A 23394-nucleotide genomic window follows, 5' to 3' on the forward strand; every position below is an offset into this window, starting at 1 on the left:
TTAGGACTGGATGTAGGGAATGGTTTTTTGAATAAGACACAAAAACACTGGTTCTAAATAAAGATTAATACACTAGACTTTATTAAAATTAATAACTTTTGTTCTAACACCTTAGAGAAAATAAAAGTTATAAAGTAGAGGGAAGATATTCACAATACACACAATGGAAACGGACTGATATCAAGATCATATAAAGAACTCCTATGAATCAATAAGACAAGCCCAAACAACCTACTAGACAAATGGGCAAGAGCAGACATGTAAGACCTATGAGCAGATGTTCAGCATCATTGTTCATCAGGGAAATGCAAATTAAGACCATTACTTTACACACATTTGGCACAATTTTTTAAATCTGATGATATCAAGTGTTAGAGAAAATATGGACCCACAGAAACACATACCCTGCTGATGGGTTACAAATTGGTGCAAAACACTTTGGAAAACAACTCTGCAAAACAAAAAAATAAAACAAAATATAAAAGAACAAGATCATTTCAGCCAGTGATAAACACTAAAAGAAAATCAAACATGGTGATGAAACAGAGAATACCTGGCTAGCCAGAGTATGGGAAGGAGCTGCCTTTATAAGGGGTTGTTGGTAATGAAGACAACAATTAGTGGGAGACATCTGAAGATCAAAAAGGAGCCAGACATGCATTTAGGCATAAGTTTGATTTTGTTCCTGGTTTCCTAACCTCTGGTTAACAGTTTCTTGACTTTCTCTTTTCAGGTTTTTTCAATATGTCTTTTCCACCACCCTATTTTTCATCAGACTGCTGGGCTACTTGTTTTTCCACATATGTTTTATAAATCCAGATCTCCTTATCAACACACTGCCCAAGATATTGAGCAGGGGCATTCTGTGGAAGCTAAGATGCTTCCTCTTTCCATCTCTCACACTTGAGACAGAGGACATGTTACCCCACTGATACATAAGAAATAACCTTGAGCAAAAGAAGAAAAGTGGTGTCTGAGTCTGTAGACTAAGAGACGGCGGAATTTGCGGAGGGAAGAGGTTTCCTTCAGCTTTTCCCTTCAGGTCTGTCTACTTGATTATCTTCCATCTCCAGTTGTCTTTCCAAGATTGATCTTGCCCAGTAGAAAGCTCTGTCAACAGATTTCTAGGACTACAGGATAAGCTAAATAGCACCAGACAGTAAACAAACTAGACTACTTGGGAAACAATGTCATAGATGCTCAGCAAAGTTAGAATTGATATATTCTTCTAGAAAATCTTTAAAATCTGAGAGACTGGATCCCTGCAATGCAGAAGATTGCTCACTACTTATATTAGAACTCTTTGGTTATAAGTGACCTTAACTTAAGCTAATTTGTAAATTTGCAGAAATAAAGGGGGGGGGGCAGGGGTATTGCCTCATGGAACTAAAAATCTGCAGTTTCTGGCATGGCTGGGTCCAGGAGTCTCAAAGCAATACCACTGGGATTTCCCCACTCTCTCTTTGCATTGGCATTCTCCTTTTAGTGGAAAGATAGTGCCAACAACCTAAGTCCCATAGTACAAGATTAGCAGCCTTGGTAGAATGAAACCATCTTTTCCAATAGCTACAGCAGACAATTTCAGAGAAACTGCCTTAGCTGGGGTCAAGTGCCTACCCCTGCCCCAAACTCAGTGTGGCCTAAGGAATGGGAGTGCTCTGGTCAAGCATGAATCTGTGAAATCACATTTCCAACCTCTTATAAGGGATAGAGGAGGTTAGGGGGAAAAGAGTTAAGGAAGTTAACTCCACCTAAACTCAATGGAATGTGTTTCTGTAAGAAAAAGGGCCTCTCTTCCCTCAAAAAAAGAGAAAGGGATACTGAGCAGGCAAAAGCAGATGCCCATTTAATCACTAATTTTAGCTTTACATGTAAACAACCAACTTGATCAATTAAACAAATTCTTAAAGCTATAGCTCACTGCATGTGTCTTCCTGCCAATAAGAACCACAACTTCTCAAGATCATAGATTGAGATACTAAAAAGCCATTGGAAAAAAACAAACAAAAAAACACCTCAGTTAAAAAAAAAAAAACAGGTACATAATTAGGTTTGTAAGGCTAAAGCAAGGATTCTAAACTAAATAGCATAAGACTATAAACTGCTTCAAAACTTGGGATAACATATAATCAAACCTCTTATTTTTCCAATTAATTGCTGAAGCATCCACGTGCCTTATTAACATGATATATTCAAACTCCCTCTTGAAGCTTCCCGAGCCTCCTAAATTCTCCAGAGCCTTGACAGCATTGAAATCCAAGAGCAGGGAAGGGTCATTCCGCCTTCCACACCAGCAGGGAACTAACATAAAAACCCCTTAATTCATTGCCTCTTGAGGCCACACAATGTCAACACTGACAATTAGTCCTACACAGGGTGATCAAATAATTTACCCTCCAATTTGAGACACATGTGGGGTGCCTAGGTGGCTCAGTCAGTTGAGCAGCCAACCTCAGCTAAGATTATGATCTCACAGTTTGTGGGTTTGAGCCCCACACCAGGCTCTCTGTTGTCAGTGCAGACCCAGTTTCAGATCCTCAGTCCCCCTCTCTCTACCCCTCCCCCATTCTCTCTCTCTCTCTCTCTCTCAAAAATAAAGTCAACATTAAAAAAATTGAGACACATGTGATAATAGAAAAGGTCACCTTTAATTATGCCAGGACAAGAGAAATCAAACAGAACCATCTCAACAGACCAAGACCTAAGATTGCCTCATGTGCAGTCTAAGGCCCTGCACACTGTGTTTTGCTGAATGAAGTACGTCCTATGCTTCAGTGTTAAGTTCAGCCAAGGGTGCCTATGCTTAAGGTCCCAGTGCCGGAGTTCAAGATGCATCTCTCCTTCTATTCCTATACGGAGCCCTCTGTTCCAGTGTCAAGTTTCTAAAGGACCAAGATTGATTTTAGTTTTTGCCAGCCTCACCCTTGCCTGCCTAGGAAACCCTTCAGTCTAGGAAGTCAACCTACTCTCAGGACACCCACAATGGGTGGGTGAGTGGGAGATCAGGGGGCCAGTCTGAAGTCTCAATACTCAAAATACCAAGGGAGGCCCCAAGGAGCACACCTTCCCTTCCAGGCATTTTTCAGGCTTTTCTGGAACGTCTGCCCCTAGAGAAGAGAAACGTTTATTTACTAAAGTCAATATTCAACATGCCATTCTTTTCTACAGTCAAACCTGGGTTTTCTAACTTAGTATCAACTGGTCTGTTTAGGCAACATTTCTGTACATCTACATTTTAAAAATATCATTCCTCAAAATGATGAGGTCATATTGCTCAAGATTTGAGAGCAGAAGGAAAAGGAAGAGAAATGAGAAAAGGAAGAAAAAGAAGTTAAATCCCTAGTTTTGTGTAGTGTTGGGGACATAAAGACATACCATCTGTCTTTGGGCAGGTGAAAAGAAGAGACAGATTATGTGCATACATGATGAGTCCCACAGCAGAAAAACAGAGGAGGGAGTAATACCCCATGCCTATGTCCAATAGGAGGGGACATCAGATCCAAGGATGATGCCAGCCTGAGAGAAAGAGTAAGAGGCCAAGCACTAAAGCCGACCATGTGTCAGCAAAACCGTTCTGCTGAAAAGCTAAAAACATCTTTTACCCTAGATGGATATTTTAAATAGAAGTAACCAGATTGAAATACCATAAAATTAAACAACTCTCTTTCTTGACAAATTACCTACAATAAGTAAATTCTTTCTTAATCCCAGCCTTCAAAAAAAAACCCCAAACCCTTTTCTCCTGGCAATTATTAGAGTAAAAACACAAAACACCTGCAGACAGTACACATAACTGAGTTATTTACCCAGCACCCACCATGTCAATAAAGGTCTGCACTGCATGCAACATTTATTCCTACACTGAATGGCACTGGAATTTTAGGATCCAGCAGAATCTGGCAGTTTTCTTCCTACTGGGTGGCCATGCCACATTGAATTGGATTTGATTCTTGGCAGAAGAAAAAGATCAGGTTGGGCCAGCTCCCATTTACCCCACCGCATGATAAAGCAAGAAATCCACACCTTCTAAATGCATGAATTTGAAACTCAATCATGAAAAAAAAAAAAAAGAGTACTTTCACACATTGTGGTTTGAGTCATTTATTTTAAGAGAATTTTTTTAAAGTTTTCTTTCATGCATATTTCATTATTCACTATATTTTCTCTGCTGTAGCCAAGTGGAAAGATGCTGAAAAACAGCTCAAAAGTTATTGTAGGGGACACAAATCCCTAACACCAGCTTGAAATCCACAGAATTTCTCTGTTTGTTGTTTCAGTAAAGGTAAATGTTGACTGTATTGTTTGGGGTTATACCCAGAATGCAGCAGCTGAGAGAATTCAGAGCACGGATGTTTACTCAGAGGGTTAAGAAAGCCAGCAAGGAAAAAAAAAAAAAAGGTAGAGAAACTCAGGAAAACAATTTTCATCATATAATACCATAACGGGAGGAGATTGTTGTATTTTAGATAATTTCATTAAAAAGGTGGAGGAGGAGGAGGGAAGGAAGGGGCAGAAAGGGGAAAGAGGAATAAAAAAAAAAAAAGGAAGGAAGAAAAATAGGTTGATCCCCTACTAGTATAGTTTATACTAGCTGGTTTGTATGCTATATGCCTTTATCTCATCACAGCTAGTAACTATGCTTTCTGAGAGTGGTATCCGAATTTTTGATTTTATAATTCTGAGAAACAGAGTTCTAAAGGCTATGGTTAAAATCAATGGTTAAAATCACTGTTTTAAAAGTTCTTTCCATTAAAGAGCAAAACTAGTAGAAGCCCTACGCAGTGAAAACGGGAAGGGGTCATTCATATGTAATGAGGGGTCGGAGCCTGCCTAGAAACAAGTACAGGGGAAGTAAGTGGCGGTTATGTCCCCTGCTGAATATTTACAGAAGAGACTGGCTGTAGGTGCAGCAGTTCTCAGTGTCTTAATCGTCAGAGAAAGCAGACCATCTTGCTTTGGCTCTGGAACAGTGTGCCTCCCTCAGGATTTGACTGCGGCCACAAGGTTCCCTCAGGAACAGTAGAGGGCACTGTTCCATGGTGCATGCAGGATCTCCTCAGAAGCCATTTCTTTCCATCGGTAAAGTACACCCCTATTGGATGTAGAAAGGGGAAAGAAGGTCCACAATAGTAACAAATCTGTCCAATTTTTCACAGATTCATAGGCCAGAGTCAGGTTTGAACATCGAGCACTGAGGATATAGTATCCTATCCCAAGGGCTGAATCACTACCTACGATTACAAAATGCCTAAAATCTTCAGAATGTGTGTCTTGAGCGGAAGGATTTCCTTACAGTCTCTGCCCACCATGAAACAGGATTCCACACTTTGATGAATCCCCAAAATAGATCTCACTCCATAGTGCTACTTATATTGAATGCTATAAATATATAAATTTAAGATTCATGGCTGGGTGAAATACATAAAGGGGATTAAGAGCACACTTGTGATGAGCTGAGTAAGGTAGAGAATTATTGAATCACTGTATTGTACACCTGAAACCATTATAATACTGTGTGTTACACTTCAATTAAAAAATAAAGATTCATGGAGACACAGGTAAAGGACACATGCCGCTTATCACTTTAAAAACTAAATCAAATCCCCCTTTGGTCATGTTAATATTTCCTTTTCAAAGACTTCCCTCTTCCCAACTCTTCAATCAATCTACCTTTCTCTTCTTCCACACAACTTGAAAAGAAATGGCTAAAAGCATAAGAGACTGTTAAAAACTGAGAACAAATTGAGGGTTGATGGGGGGTGGGAGGGAGGGCAGGGTGGGAGGGAGGGCAGGGTGGGTGATGGGTATTGAGGAGGGCACCTTTTGGGATGAGCACTGGGTGTTGTATGGAAACCAATTTGACAGTAAATTTCATATATTAAAAAATAAAAAATAAAAAAATAAAAAAATTTAAAAAAATAAATAAATAAATAAAAATAAAGTAAAAATTGAAAAAAAAAAAAAAAAAAAGAAAAGAAAAGAAATGGCTACTAAGAACCATTCAGCTCTCCCTCTCAGATTATATTTACCACTCAACAAAACCAAAGTTCAAGAGTTAACCTGTATGGTAACCTGATTACATTCTACCACATACACTAACATATATCAGCAAACCCAGAAAGACTCTGCCAAGACAATCATCTGGCCCTTTTATAGCAGACATGATATTAACAATCATAAATTCCATTTACTGAGTGTGTATTACATGCCAGCACTTTACTAAGTGTTTCACTTGCACTACTGTATTAAACACAGTTTTCCAAAGTAGATTATTATTATGCCCAGTGTACAAATAAGGAAGCCAGTTCTGAGTTGAAAAAAAATCAGAATCTGTGCCTGTGTCTCGCTCCAAGCTTGGACTATAAAACTTCTATTGTTTCTGACGTCAGACATTGACCACACAGCTAGCCAAGGAGAAGGTGGGACATAGTCCAGAGTGGGTTGTCCACCCACCTGTCAAGGGAGAAATCTCAACCATGGCTGCAATTATATAAGAACTGGCCACCAGGGAGACTCTCAGACAATTCATAGATTCACAGAATTGGCAAGGAATTTAGATATTGCTCTTTCAGGCCCAGTGAGGTACTTTCCTCCAAATCACACAACTAATGACAGACCCAGGATAAGAATCTAGTCTCTTGAGTCTTTTTTCAGTGGCCCTTCTAGTAAACTAGCATTTCCCAACTCTTTATAGTGGGGCACTAACATAATGGCGATTCTGTTGCAATTGTTATTTAAGCACAAAATCAACTGTACCCTCCTGTCTTCTAAGGTAAAGTCATAACTCTTAACTCTGGGGAAATAAGCCTCCATATTTCTCTCCCTGCTCTTATAAAAACTAATAGGGAAGGGGAGAAAAGAAAGGGTAACACTTGAAATACATGAAACTTTTTTTAGGAGAGCACATTAATAAATCTTGAGTTAAGTAAAGTGTGAATTGTGGGGGAGTGTTAAGTGCTAGAGATGAAATGCTCTTCATAATAATAAAATACAAGGAATTTTATCACATCTGGAAGGAGAAGAAAGAGAGAAAGCTGAATAACATGAAGACACAGTGAGCTCCAAGTTCGTGGAAATGGATAAGAGACTTTCAGAAGACCAGAAAAGCTAATATTCAATTTTAGATTATCTCCTAAGTGGTGCTGCAATGTATACCCCCACATGGTTCAATCACCAGTAAAATTTACCACACAGAGTTGTAGGTATTGCCTCCACAAGTTGCCTTTTGGTGACTCTTACAAGTGAATTTTGGGAGAAAAGCAATTATGCTTGACTCAAGTCTGAGTCAACACTGGATCACAGCTAAAGAAACAGCCTTAAGTTATAAAATGGAAAAGTAACTAGCAGAAAAGTTTTGCAAAAGTCCTCAGCAAAAGGACAAAAATCATTACATACATGGAACGTGGAAGATGGCAAGAAAGGCAATCTTAGCGTCCAAGCGTGGGTAGCTCCTGGTGACACGTAAATTATAGAAGAAACTTCTACATCTCTTCTTTCCAAGGTTCTCTCCAAAGAGCCAGACCAATGCCAAGGAGTTCTTCCCCTATGTTTTCTTCTTGAAGTTTTATGGTTTCATGCCTTATATTTGAGTCTTTTGAGTTTATCCACTTTGAGTTATTTGTATACAGTATAAAGATCCAATTTCATTCTTTTTCATGTGGATATCCAGCTTTCCCAGCATCATTTTTTGAAGAGATTATCCTTTCCCCACTATGCACTCTTGGGACCTTTATTGAAAATTAGTTGACGATATATGTATGGGATCAATTCTGGGTTCTCTATTCTGTTCCGTTGATGTATATGTCTGTTGTTATACCAATACCATGCCATTTTGATTACTACAGCTTTGTAATACAGCTTGAAGTCAGGAAGTGTGATGCCTTCAGCTTTGTTCTTCTTCATCAAGATTGCTTGAGCTATTTGATGTCTTACGTGGTTCCAAGCAAATTTTAGGGTTGTTTTTATTTCTGTGAAAAATGCTATTGGAATTTTGATAGCAATTTTATTGACTCTGTAGATTGCTTTGAATATTAATTCTTCCACTCCATAAACATGGGATGTATTTCCATTTATTTGTGTCTTCTTCAGTTTCTTTCACTGATGTTTTATAGTTATCAGTATACAGATCTTCCACCTCCTTGGTTAAATTTATTCCAAAGTATTTAATTCTTTTCAATGCTATTTTAAGTGGGATTGTTTTCTCAATTTCTTTCTTGGATAATTCATTGTTAGTACACAGAAACACAAATGATTATTTATGTTGATTTTGTATCCTGATACACTACTGCATTTGTTTAATAGTTTTAACAGATTTTTGGTAGAGTCTTTATTAGAGTTTTCTGTATTTAAGATCATATCCTCTGCAGAGACCATGTTACTTATACCTTTCTGATTTGGATTTCTTGATTTCTTTTTCCTGCCTAATTATTCTGGCTAGGGCTTTCAATACTATAGGGAATAGAAATAGTAAACGTAGGCATATTTGTGTTGTTCTTAATGTTAAAAGAAATGCTTTCATCTCATCACCATTGAGTATAATGTTAGCTGTGAGTTTGTCATATATGGCTTTTTTTAGGTAGAGGTATATTCCCCCTGTACCCACTTTGCTGCGAGTTTTTATCATGAATGGATGATGAATTTCGTCAATGCTTTTTCTACATCTACTGAGATGAAAATATGATTTTTATCTTTCATTTTGTTAATGTGGTGCATAACATTTACTGATTTATATATATTGAAATAACCCTGCATCCCTGGAATAAATCCCAGTTGATCATGGTGTATGATCCTTTTAATGTCCTGTTGAATTCGGTTTGTTAGCATTTTGTTGAGAATTTTTTCATCTGTGTTCACCAGGGTTTCATCCTATAATTTTGTTTTCTTTTAGTGTCCTTGTCTGGCTTTGGCATCATAGTAATGCTGGCCTTGTAAAATGAGGTGGAAGTGTTCCCTCCTCTTCAATATTTTGGAAATGTTTAAGATGGATTGGTATTAATTCTTCTTCAAATGCTTGGTAGATTTCACTAGTGAAGCCATCAGGTCCTGGATGTTTCTTCATTGGGAAAGTTTTGATTACTGATTCAATCTGCTTACTTGTTACTGGTCTGTTCAGATTTTCTACTTCTTCATGACTTAGTAAATTGTGTATTTCTGGAAATCTGTCCATTTTTTTCTATGTTATCCAACTTGTTGATATATAATTATTCATATTTTTTTCTTATCATTCTTTGTGCTTCTATGGTGTCAATTGTGATGCCCTCTCATTTCTTTTTTTGTTTCTTTGTTTTTGAGCTGGGGGAGGAGAAGACAGAGAGAGGGAGAGACAGAATCCCAAGCAGGCTCCACGCTTAGGGTGGAACCTAATGCAGGCTGAATCCCACGAACCATGAGATAGTGACCTGAGCTGAAATCAAGAGCTTAACCAACTGAGCCACCCAGGCACCGCTTCTCTTTAACTTCTGTTAATATTTAAGTCTTTTCTCTTCTTGCTCTAGCTAACGGTTTGTCAATTTTGTTTATTTTTTCAAAAACCAACTCTTAGTTTGGTTGATCCTTTTTACTGTCTTTCTAGTTTCTTTTTTTCATTTATTTCTAACTCTGATCTTTGTTATTTCCTTCCTTCTACAAACTTTGGGTTTAGTTTGTTCTTTTTCTAGTTCCTTAAGACACCAAAAGCACAGAAAACAAAAGCGAAAATAAACAAGTGGTACTTTATCAAACTAAAAAGTTTCTACACAGTAAAAGAAGACCGTCAGCAAAATGAAAAAGCAACTTACAGAACAGAAAAATTTTTATAAACAATGTATCTGGTAAGAGGTTAATATCCAAAATATTAAAAGGAACACTTACAACTCAATAGCAAAAAGCACAAATAACCCAATTTAAAAATGGGTAAAGAAGGGGCGCCTGGGTGGCTCAGTCCATTAAGTGGCCAGCTTCAGCTCAAGTCATTATGTCAAAGGTATGAGTTCAAGCCCCGCACTGGGCTCTGCGCTGACATCTCAGAACCTGGATTGTGCTTCAGATTCTGTGTCTCCCTCTCTCTCTGCCCCTCCCCAACTCATGCTCTCTGTCTCTCAAAAAAAAAAAAACTTTTTTTAATGGAAAAATTTTTTAATGGATAAAGGACCTGAGTAGACACTCCTTCAAAGAAGACATACAAATGGCCAGATGTATAAAAAGATGCTCAGCATCACTAATTCTCAGGAAAATGCAAATCAAAACCACAATAAGTTACCACCTATACCTATTAGGATGGCTATTATCAAAAAATCAAAGGTAAGTATTGGTGAGAATATGGAGAAAACGAACACTTATATACTACTCATGGAAATATAAACTGATACAGCCATCATGGAAAACAGCATGGAGAGTCTCAAAAAAAATGCAAACGGGTGCCTGGGTGCTCAGTCTGTTAAGCATGCTCTTTTTTAAAAATATTTTTTAATGTTTATTTTTAAGAGAGAGAGAGAGAGAGAGCACAAGTGGGGGAGAAGCAGAGAGAGAGGAAGGCACAGAATCTGAAGCAGGGTCCAGGCTTTGAGCTGTCAGTACAGAGCCCAACGCAGGGCTCAAACTAACAAACTGTGAGATTACGACCTGAGCTGAAATTGGACGCTTAACCAACTGAGCCACCCAGGCGCCCCAAGCATACAACTCTTGATTTTGGCTCAGATCATGGTCTTATGGTTCATGGGTTCAAGCCCCACATTGGGCTCTGCACTGACAACACGGAGCCTGCTTGGGATTCTTCTCTATACCTCTCTTTCTCTCTGTCTCACTCGCTCTCTCTCTCTGCCCTTCCCTCACTTACATGCTTGCGCACTTGATCTCTCTCTCAAAAATAAATTTTTAAAAAATTTAATGAAAACAAAACAAAAACTAGAACTTCCATATGATCCAGTAATTCCACTTCTGAGTATATATTCAAAGGAAATAAAATCACCATTTGAAATAGATATCTGAACTCCCATGTGCAATGCAGAATTATTACCATCAGCCAAAATACAAAAACAACCTAAATGACCACTGACAGATGAACAGATCAAGAAAAAAAAAAAAAAAATATATATATATATATACACACACACACACATATATATATGTATGTATGTGTGTGTGTATATATATATGTATGTGTATATATATATATGTATGTATATATATATACACACACACATATACATATAGATATACATCTATGGGAAAAAAAACAAGTGGAACTTTATATACATATATACATACATATGTATATATAGATATATATACATATGTATGTATATATGTATATGTATATATACATATATACGTATATCTATATATACACATATATACGTATATCTATGTATGCAATGGAATATTATTCACCCCTGAAAGACAGAGAAGGAAGGAAGGAAGGAAGGAAGGAAGGAAGGAAGGAAAGAAAGAAAAAAGAAAATTTGAGATAACACTGATGAATCTGAAAGGCATTATGCTAAGTGAAATAAGCCAGACACAAAAAGACAAATATTGCATATTCTTACATATATGTAGAATCTTTTAAAAAAGAAAAGAAAAAAGTTGAATTCAATAACAAAGAGTAGAATGGTGGTCTGGGGCATGGAATGGAGCCTGGGGCATGGGGAGAGAGGGGAGATTTAAAAAAAATAGTCAGAAAAAGCGCCCCCCCCCATCATTTTCCCATCACACAGAAGGCAAACCATGTGGAAAGGTTATAGAATTCCACCAGATTTTAATTATGAGGTTGCAGGGGTTTTAATTTTTCTTCAAAAATTAGATAATTTTCCCTGGCTTTTATTACTGAATCCCACGCTCATAAAAATACTTTAATGCAAATGAACCAAAATTCTATGATTTTTTTTGTCTTCTTTCATCCAAAGCGCATAATATTCATAAGTTTCTGTTGGAGTTCCAGCAATGCACTGTAAATTTTTTGAAGTTCTGTGAATACAGGAAATGCTGTACTCTACCATGGTAAAGAAATACTTTTTTAGAAACTTAAAAATTCCTGGGGTGCCTTGGTAGCTCAGTCAGTTAACTGTCTGACTTCAGCTTGGGTCCTGATTTCATGGTTCTTGGGTTCGAGCCCCACGTCAGGCTCTGCGCTGACAGCTCAGAGACTTGAGCCTGTTTCAGATTCTGTGTCTCCTCCTCTCTCTGCCCCTCCCCTTTCGCACTCTTTGTCTCTCTTAAAAATAAACATCAAAAAAATGTTTAAAAAAAGAAACTTAAGAATTCCTTTTCATTCTATTTTTAAGAAAATAATCAAGTAGGTTGACTTTGTCACCTTTACAGCCATCACAGAGAATCATGAAAACATGAATTTCAAGGAAGAATAATAACCCATATTACCTTAGGTCCCCTTAACTTAGAAACTATGTTCATTCATATGTGTACAGACTCAAGTTTTGACTTGCTCACTCTTATTAAATGAAACGTGGCTTCTTCTATCCAGCTACCCTGTTATCTCCTCTAAAATCAATTTGTGTTTAAGACTATTTATTTAAAATATGTCCTGAAGGGTGCCTGGCTGGCTCAGTGGGTAGAGCATGCAACTCTTGATCTCAGGGTTGTAAGTTTGAGCCCCATACTGGGTGTACAGATTACTTTTTAAAAAAAATATTTTAATGAATTAAAATATGTCCCAAAACTCAGTTTCTCACTAATTCACATTAGCCTTTCCAAAGTTAAACCAAATTTTACTACATTATTTATACAAAGAACATGACTTGGTTAGAGTCTTTTCTACTCAAGAAATTAATCAATAAGAAAGCACTATGCCTTAATAATCCTTCAGCTTCCAAAACTTGTAGATATTGGGGGCTAGAAAAAGCCATCAAGATCATTGAGTCCCAGAGAAATTAAGTGAATTGCCTCAGTTTGTATAGATAACGAGTATTAGAAGACAGAACTCAAAGAATCACAGAAAACTCAATTATAAAAAATAAAACATTTTATAGTAGTAAAATACACGTAACATAAAATTTAACATTTTAACCATTTTAAGCGTACAGTTCAGTGGTGTTAAGTATATTCATTTTGTACATCCATAACCACCATCCATCTCCAGATTTCTTTTCATGTTTCAAAACTGAAACTCTATACCCATTAAACAATAACTCCTTATTCCTCCTCCCCTTACCCCCTGGCAACCACTATTCTTACTTGGTAGGTCTATGAACTTGACTACTTTACCTCATATAACTGGAATCATAAAATATTTGTCTTTTTGTGACCAGCTTATTTCATTTAGTGCAATGCTCTCAAGGTTCATCCATGTTGTAGCATTTGTCAAAATACCCCTCCTTTTTAAGGCTAATATTCTATTTATGGATATACATTTTATCCATCTGTCAGTGGACACTCTATTTGTTTCTACATTTTAGCTATTGTAAATAATGTTGCTATGAACATGGATGTACACATTTTTTTTCAAGACCCTGCTTTCAATTCTTTTGGATATACATCCAGAAGGAAAATTGGTGTATCATATATTTTTTTTTAACGTTTATTTATTTTTCAGACAGAGAGAGACACAGCATGAACGGGGGAGGGGCAGAGAGAGAGGGAAACACAGAATCTGAAGCAGGCTCCAGGCTCTGAGCCATCAGCCCAGAGCCCGACGCGGGGCTCGAACCCGCGGACCGCGAGATCGTGACCTGAGCCGAAGTCGGACGCTTAACCGACTGAGCCACCCAGGCGCCCCGGTGTATATTTTTAAATTTACTTTTAATTTTAAGGAACAGCCTTAATGTTTTCCATAGCATCGCACCATTTTAGATTCCTACCAAGAGTGCACAAGGATTCCAATTTCTTCACATCCTTTCCAACTTGTTATTTTCTGCTAGTTATTTTTTACATAATAGCCATCCTAATAGGTGCAAAGTGATATTTTTTGTTTTTTTGTTTTTCTTTTTGATTTGCATTTCCCTAAAAATTAGTTCTGTTGAGCATCTTTTCATGTGCTTGTTGACCATTTGTATATCTTCTTTGGAAAAGCATCTATTCAAGTCTTTTGCCCATTTTTGAATCAGGCTATTTGCTTTTCTGTTGAGTTCTGGGAATTCTCTATATATTTTGGATATTAAGCCTTTACCAGATATGTGACTGACAAATATGACAAATATTTTTTTTCCATTCTGTGGGTTGCCTTTCACTCTATTAATAATACTGTCCTTTGATACACAATTTTTAAAATTTTTCATGAGGTCCAGTTTCTCTTTTGTTTCCTGTGCATTTGGTATCATATCTAAGAAATCATTGCAAATCCAATGTTGTGAAGCTTTCGTACTGTACTTTCTTCTAAAATTTTTATAGTTTTAACTCTTACAATTAGGTCTTTCATCAATTTTGAGTTAATTCTTGTATCTTCTGTTAGGTGAAGATCCAACTTCATTCTTTTACATGTGGGTATCTAGTTTTCCCAGCACTGTTTATTGAAAAGACTGAGCTTTTCCCATGTAATGGTCTTGATATCCTTGTTGAAAATCATTTGGATATATATGCAAAAGTTTACATTTGGGCTCTTCATTCTCATCCATTGATCTATATGTAGGTCTTTATGCCAGCACCACTCTGTTTTGATTACCAAAGTTTTGTTGTAAGTTTTGACATCAGGAAGTGTGAGTCTTTCAACTTTGTTCTTTTTCAAGATTGTCTTGGCTATCCACTGTCCCTTGTGATTCCCTATGAACTTTAGGATGGTTTTTTGCATTTCTGAAAAAAAATCATTGGCATTCTGGTAGGGATTACAGTTAAGTTATAGATTCCCTTGAGTAACATTAACATCTTATTATTAAGTCTTTCAATTCATGAACATGAGATGTCTTCCCATTGATTTATGAGAAGAAACATCTTGTAGTTTTCACTGTATAAATCTTTCACTTCCTTGGTTAAACTAATTCCTAAGTATTTTATTCTTTTTGAAGTTATTGTAAATGGAATTGTCTTCCTAACTTTCCTTTCCTTTCAGACTGTTCATTGGTAGTATCTGGGAGTGCAACTGATTTTTGTGTGTTGATTTTCTATCCTACTACTTTGCCAAATTTATTACTTCTAGCACGTGTGTATGTATGTGTGTATATGCATATATGCACACGCATGTGTGTGTAATCTTTAGGGTTTTCTATATATAAGATCATATCATCTGTAAACACAGATAATTATCCTTATTCCTTTCCCATTTGAATGTCTTTTCCTGTCTAATTACTCTGGCTAAAATTTTCAGCATTATATTGAACGGAAGTGGTGAAAGCCACATTCTTGCCTCATTTCTGATTTTCAGAGAAAAACTTTCAGTCTTTTACTTCACAGTGTGATGTTTGCTGTAGGTTTTTCATATATGGCTTTCAATTATGTAGTTTCCTTCTATTCCTAGTTTTTTGAATGCTTTTTACCATGAAAGGATGCTGAATTTTGTCAAATGTGGGGGTTTTTTTTTTTTGTATCAACTGAGATGATTATGTGTGTTTTTTTCCTTCGTTCTGTTAATGTGTTACATTCTGTTGGTCAGTTTTCTTATGTCAGATCATCTTTGCATTCCAGAAATAAATCCCACTTGATCATGGTGCAAAATTCTTAGAGTATGTTGCTAAGTTTGATTTGCCAGTATTTTGTTGAGACTTTTTGCATCAATGTTCATAAAGGAAATTGGTCTATAGTTTTCTTATAGTATCTTTGTCCAGCTTTGATATCAGGAAGTGTTGGCCTCATAGCATGAGTTAGGAAGCATTCATTAGGAAGCATTCCCTCCTCTTAAAGTTTTTAGAAAAGTTTGATAAGGATTAATGTTAGTGCTTGCTTCAATGTTTGTTAAAATTAACCAGTGAAGCCATCAAGTCTAGGGCTTTGCTTTGTTGACAGACTTTTAATTACTGATTCAGTCTCCTTACATAGGTTTTTTACTTCTTCATGATCCAGATTTGGCAGATTTTGTGTTGCTAGATTTGCCTATTTCATCTAGGCTATCCAATTTGTTCCCATACTATTCATAGTACTCTTATAATCCTTTTTATTTCTGTAACATCAGTAGTAATGCCCACAGTTTCATTTCTGATTTTAATTATTCAGTTCTTCTTTTTTTCAGATAAAAGTTTGTCAATTTTGTTGACCTTTATGAAGAACTAACTTTTCATTTTGTTGGTTTTCTCTATTTTTCTTTTTTCTATTTATCTCTGCTCTAATCCTAATCTAATCTTAAATCTGCACTTCACAGATCATCTGGCCCACCTATTTTCCTGTCACACAAATAGCCCTTCTACCCAGAAAAGTTCCACAACTCACCCCTAGAAACTCCTGTCAGATTGGCATCAGCCCATATTCAAACACAAAAAGCTCTTTCAGTCTGAAATCCCAGTTATATTAATATCCATAGCTATAGAGGCCAAGCTAATTATACGAAGGGATATAGAGATGTATAAAGGCAACAGTGGTGGGTGGGAAGGACTGTTCTATACATTTTCCCTTCATTCTAATAGCTCATCAAAGGGAGGTTATGTTAGCACATCATTTGTTTTTGACTCCCTCAATTTCTACAATCACAGCTTCATTTCCTAAGGGCTGGGGAAATGTTCTCTTTTGGGGTCAGAAGACTATGCAAAGGAAAGAATAAGGCTAGAAGAATGGTCTATTGGATGTTAAGTGGTGCTAAATCTTTATAAGCAACAGCTCTTCCCCCCTCCACCCATTAGAGCCCACTCTCAACACACACATACTTACGAAATGAAGCAACAATCCTCAAGAAGAAGCAAGCCTCACCCTTCTCCAGAGATCTTGGTGCCAGCTACACAGGAAAGGCCACTATGGAATTGAAATTCTTTCTCCTATCTTTGTCAACCACTCCCCTAACCATGTTCTTAGGACTCAAAGCCACAGTCCATAAAGAGTCTCTACATTGTTCTCTTCTTTCCAAAAGACCAAAAACAAAAACAAAAAAAAACTCTACCTCACTTTCCCACCCCACAGGAGCCAAACCATGGGGTTTGGTAAAATTCTCTTATATCCTACAACCAGATTTTATTGCTCTTCCTTTGCTCTGATTCAGCCTGTATCTCTCGAGCAATACAGGTCAGAAAATTGCCTCAGTAATGGCTCTGGTGTTTCTCACAGAGTCCACATCAGAAACTTCCACTTGAGATCCCAGTGGCTAATCCCAAATGAGGTATCTAATTTACACTCTGCCTGATGCAAAACTACCCTGTGAATCTCCCACTGCCATCTTCCCGCATGCAGTTCAGTTATTTTGTAGAAGCACAAGCTCCTTGAGAGCCCAACAGAGTATGACACTGCTGCAAAAAGATATTTTTATCACTATTATGCTCTATGATGACTCAGAAAAGATATAAGAAATGGGAAAGAGCTGGAAGCTAGACTTATAGTGATCACTTTGTAGTGTAGATAAATGCTGAATCACTGTTGCACACCTGAAACTAATATAGCATTGTGTGTCAACTATACTTGAAAGAAAGAGAAGGAAGGAAGGAAGGAAGGAAGGAAGGAAGGAAGGAAGGAAGGAAGGGTAAAAAGGCAAGATACCAAAATCACATTTCCAAAGGCATAATGCTGGCCTGTTATGCAAACAAAGTCTGTATCCACTTTATCCACACGGTGGTGCTAGCCTCAAAAAAATTGCCCAAAAGGGGAAATGAAAACAGTTCCATTTTCCTCTCATTAATGATAAGACTGTGGTCAAGACATCACTTGTCTAAAGGGACTATACATTAGTTCTGCAAATAAATACCTAAAATCATTTGTCCTAATCCTCATCCCCACCCTGCTTCCCAGGGGGGATAAATGGAACCAAATCATCATCCTTTTCAACTCACTGATTCAATCTTTACTAACCCAGGGGGAAAAGAATGACTCATGATGGGCTGTTGGATGTGTGCAATCCTGGCACAGAACCTTATTATTCCTGAGAGGGAGCTGGGGTGGCCTGGGGAGAGCTGGTCAACGAGCCATCTAAGGCTCTTCATTGGGTCCTTGTAAATTCTGCTGGAGTCAAAGAAGATGGGAGCAGCAGACATTCCACTGGTGTCATTGAATCAAAGGAAGGTTCAGTGTGGGTGCCTTCCAGGCCAATGGGCAGAGAAGATCAGAAAATGTGTTTTTGACTTCTAAACCCCCAAAACATGTTCTCCACGTTTATCTTATGACCAAGTGTCACCAGCTGCTTCTTTTTGTGGAATCTTAATGTTTCACTTAAATGTTTTAAAAGCTCAGGGGAATCTCATTAAGTATGCTAAATACTGTTTAGGCAACATAGAAGATGCCAAATGGTACCGATTACCAGGTACATAAACAAATTTTAAAACAAGGTTACCTGTCAACACCAAAAACACTCTCAACTTTAGAAAGGGAGACCTGACAAAAGTTTGTCAATGTTCCTCTTTAAGTCAGTACTTACCTGACACTGATACTGATAACAATGACAACCATGAGCATAATGATACATGTCCAGAGGGTTTTCAGACCTGGCCCTAGAGGCTGGCAGCTTGCTGACACCTCTGACTTGGGAGATTGTACAAAGTGCCACTTGCCTCTGTACCCAAATATCTCCCTCTGGCCTGCCAGGGACTTGTAATCCCTTCATATGTTTAAATCCCCAGCTTTAGACAAGACCTGCTAAGAATCTTATCCCTAAAATTTAGTTCATAAAATGAACATCTCGACAGAGGTAGAGGGAAAGATCCAAGGAACAATTCCCACTAGATTAAGTTCATTAGATTGACTAATTTACCCTTCCAATATCAAGAAGCCAAACCCTGAGAAGATAGCGTATGGGACAACTACAAGTCAACAAAGGCCAAAGAGTTCAGCAGTCATAAATTCTGGGGCCAAGGAATGACTTGAGGTACAAGCAAGAATGAGTCTGAAGGAATCTGAAGGAATTTTTCCATCTATCACAGATCAGGCATAACAAAGTGATGGCTCACAAGCTTAATCAAATTTAGTTACATCTTGTTCCTCTCATGGTGCTTTTTAAAAATTTACCCTTGTTGCAAATATTTAAAATTCTGGAGATACCATCTCAAGTCTAGATTTTGATATTCCTTTTTAAAAATTAAGAGTTTTGTCAGGGGCGCCTGGGTGGCTCAGTCGGTTAAGCGACCGACTTCGGCTCAGGTCATGATCTCGCAGTCTGTGAGTTCGAGCCCCGCATCGGGCTCTGTGCTGACAGCTCAGAGCCTGGAGCCTGTTTCAGATTCTGTGTCTCCCTCTCTCTGACCCTCCCCCGTTCATGCTCTGTCTCTGTCTCAAAAATAAATAAACATTAAAAAAAAATTTTAAAAAAAAGAGTTTTGTCATCACTAGACAGGATTCTCATGTGACAATAAGAAATAACAGTTAAGCCAAGACTTACATTGGCCATTTGATCATCACAGCACCCATCACCCCTACTGTATCATAACTGGTCTCATCAGTGCTACCCCCATGCCCCGTAAGTTGTAACTGACCTTGATTCCTCAGGGGCACCTAGAGAGAAAATGCTTAAAAGGAAGATGATGATGCCAACAGTGTTGGGAGAAACCAAAAGACAATTTTCTGAAAAGAATATGGTCATATATGACAGAACTAAAGGTAATACTTAGTTAAAAATTAATATAGCACATAACTCAGGCAACAACAGATGTTGGTGAGGATGTGGAGAAAGAGGATCTCTTGTACTGCTGGTGGGAATGCAAACTGGTGCAGCCACTCAGGAAAACAATATAGAGGTTCCTCAAAATATTAAAAATAGAACTACCCTACGACCCAGCAATTGCACTACTAGGCATTTATCCACGGGATACAGGTGTGCTGTTTCAAAGGGGCACATCCACCCCAATGTTTAGAGCAGCATTATCGACAAAAGCCAAAACATGTAAAGAGCCCAAATGTCCATCAAATAGATAAAGAAGATATGATATATATGTGTGTATACACATATATATATATACACACACACATACATATATACACATATATATACACACACATATATATACACATATATATACATGGATGGAACTAGAGGGTATTATGCTAAGGGAAATTAGTCAGAGAAAGACAAATATATGACTTCACTCACATGAGGACTTTAAGATACAAAACAGATGAACATAAGGGAAGGGAAGCAAAAATAATATAAAAACAGGGAGGGGGACACAACATAAGAGACTCTTAAATATGGAGAACAAACAGACGGTTGCTGGAGGGGTTGTGGGAGAGGGGATGGGCTAAATGGGTAAGGGGCATAAGGAATCTACTCTTGAAATCACTATTGCACTATATGCTAATTTGGATGCAAATTAAAAAATAAGTATTTAAAAATTAATATAGCACAGCTCATACTGGGCTAAGTAAAAACATACAGAGGTCCCAGGGACTCAGAGCAGTGTGAGGACAGACAACTGAAAAACCATATGATGGGATGAGAAAGCTTTCCTGAATCTCAGTTTTTGACTTATGAGGAGGCAAACCACAAGACTTACTAACAAGTCATATGAACTTTAGAAATAGTCAAAGGCTCCCTGTGTGGCAAGGATGAAGCCTGTGTTTGCTTTCTCACAGCTCACAGATGAGGAGTGAGGGAAATGAGCTGCTATAAAGGAGGTTTGGCTTGGGTTGAATATCAGGAACAATTCACATTCTTGAATTGTATACATTAAGCTTTGAGATAATTGCACCACAGATTTACAAATTACTTGTGCCTGAGTCTTAATTCATAAAAGTGACTGAGCAACAAGAGGGCACGATTAATGACACTGAAAGAAAAGTTTATTGTTGTTCAGGGTTCCCTTAGAAATGAAAGGAGGGCACAGTACATACACGGGACACATGGCGAAGCACCAGAGCGGATCAGGAGGCAGAAGCAGAAAGGAGGGGAAGCATGATGGCCTAGAGCCTTGTGTTTCCCATGGAAAAGTCAAGGCAAGGAACGGAAAATAGCTTAGGATCGGTTAGTTTGAATCATGCTGGCAGCCTCTGGGCCATAAGGGGTGGTCTCCAGTTATCTGGTAGCTTGCCCTGGTTGATTACAGCAGGAAAATATTGGCTTGGGATATGAAAGTTAGATAAAGGGGGTGGCTGGGGATGTGGACTTGGGATTGGTTAGGGAGTTTGTAGTATGATTTTTGCACACCTGCTAAAGCTGCATCCCAGAGGATGTAAACAACTGTGGCCATGAGTATGGCCCTGTGATCAATGGATGCCAAACAGACAAATACAGAATCTAACAAAACACAGGTCAATCACTGTGAAAGTTTAAAAGGCCTTAAGTCTAGTCCCTCCATTTTATAAATAAGTAAATTGATATTTAGAGACATAGCATTTATCCAAAATCCAATGAAGCTTGTTAGCAGCGCTGCATGCGATAAAACTGTCATGCCCTACTCCCAGCTCACTGACTTTTCTGCTATTCTCCACTCTGCTAACATGCATATTGACTTAGGCACTTCCCTTCATCTTGTCTTGAGACTCTAAAGCAAGGATTGGCAAATTTTTCCTATGAAGGACCAAATAGTAAATATCTTTGTCACAACTACTCGACTCTGCCATGGTAGAACTAAAGCAGCTGCAGACAATACATAAACGGGTGTGTCTGCATTCCAATAGAATAAAACTTCGTATTCATTTTAACATGTCATGAAATATTCTTTAAAACATTTTTTCAACCACTTAAAAATGTAATAACGATTCTTACCCTGCTGGCTGTACAAAAACAGGTATGCAGGAGGCTGAGCCTGTGAGCCACAGGTTCCTCACACTTTTTCTCTGCACAATTCTTACAAAATCTCAAATAACTGAACCAGGTAACAGTTCACCACTCCAGGTCTCAGTTTCTCCATGGATAAAATGAGGCAACTAAACTCTAAGGTCCCTTTCACACTTGTGACCTTGCGGTTTTTGATAAGAGTACTCAAAGACAAAAATGTGCCAAAAAAGGGAAGGTGTGGGCTCTTTCATGAGACACTATTAAGAAATACCCCTCTCAGATAACTCCAAGAAGCAAAGTAATTTGGAAATTATATAAATAATTACATAAAGAACATTAGATACGTAAAACTTTAAAGTAAAAAAACATTCGTGAAGTGATAAATTTAGAGATTAAATGAATTTCTCTACTCCAGGACTTCTCAAACCTGATACGCATTAGGACTATCCAAACGAGGAGTCTTCCAAAACAGATGCTCAAAGTCTCGGGTACAGGTACTTTACGTAAGAAGCAAAAATAGGAAACACAAATGAGATGGGGAAAATTGAGATAGGAAAGTGGGAAAAGCCGTATCACTTATGTTAATGAACAAGTTACTTCAATGAGCAACCGGAGCTCAGTTCTGCTGGAAACTCTCTGGGAAACTATGATGTGGCTTCAGAATATCCACAGAGGGTAGAGAGACTTAGGCATTTATCTATCAGGTCCAGTCTCCCAATAGTTAAGAGTTGTCCTGAAGGTGTGAATACTCCCACACTTCAGGTTGTACCTGCAGGGAACTGAGAAGTTTCCAGAGTGCTAAAGAAAGCCCTTAAGCAAAGAAGGGACCCATCTCAAGGTAGGAAGCTGTCTACATTCCAGAAACATCCACCATGGCTAAATTCAGAGAGGGGTTAAAGAGATAAGGGCTGAGTGTTGACATGCTGGCTATAAAAGGTGATGGGTGGAAGGTGGTAACCAGTATTTTCTAACCTTATTTGCCCTCAAAACACTTTCTTCCACAAATCATTCCAACTAATCTGACTGAGGGACTCCTTTATACATGAAGCATCTGTCCTTAGAGACATACTGCTTTAAGGTAAATAGAATAGTTCTAGCCACTGGATAATCTTGATAAAATTAGAAGATCTCTTCAGGCTTTATTTTCTAAAATCAGTATGACAAAGCATACACTAAATACCAATAAGCCTCTGTTCTCTCTGGGGCAGAAACTAGGCCAATACATTTCACACAGTGCCAGGCATGAGGTCAATTCCAACATGACAAAAAAAAAAAAAAAAAGGCAGCAAAGAATAATTCACCTCCAAATGAGGTTGCCATCTGAAGTGATGCATGTCGGAGGAGGGACAGAATGTTCAAAGTGTGGTTGGAACTATGACAAGGCATCACCATCTGCCATCTGAGTCCCATCTCTCTAGCCCTTTAACCATCTGCACACCTGCTCAGGCATGTCACATTGGGGAAGGAATGGCAATGCCATCATTAATGCAGTGGCAATAAAAACAAAAGCTCAGGAAATGGCCCTATAGCCTCTGACACTGTTACTTCCTTAAATTTGAAATCTGTTTCCATAAAGAAACATATGGAAAAGAGATTCATAAACCTGAAGCTTAAATCTACACAGGGCTGAAGTTTCTGTGTGAGATGAATTTTTAGACTACCAAGTCACAGGTAGAATATCAGCAAATTTTTGAAGAAAC

General features: G+C 37.9%; 1 protein-coding gene across 4 annotated transcripts in view; it reads left to right on the forward strand.

Moving 5' to 3' along the window:
* Window positions 1-1913, forward strand: part of TMCO5A (transmembrane and coiled-coil domains 5A) — a 16083-nt gene extending 14170 nt beyond the window's left edge. For all 4 annotated transcript variants that reach the window (XM_049613310.1, XM_049613307.1, XM_049613308.1 and 1 more), the window contains one exon: window positions 734-1913. In XM_049613310.1, coding sequence (XP_049469267.1) covers window positions 734-932 — 199 coding nt within the window. In that variant the 3' untranslated portion in view covers window positions 933-1913. The remainder of the gene's footprint in view (window positions 1-733) is intronic.
* The last annotated feature ends 21481 nt before the right edge of the window (window positions 1914-23394 follow it).

Source organism: Panthera uncia (genome assembly GCF_023721935.1).
Source record: "Panthera uncia isolate 11264 chromosome B3 unlocalized genomic scaffold, Puncia_PCG_1.0 HiC_scaffold_1, whole genome shotgun sequence".
Taxonomy (NCBI): domain Eukaryota; kingdom Metazoa; phylum Chordata; class Mammalia; order Carnivora; family Felidae; genus Panthera; species Panthera uncia.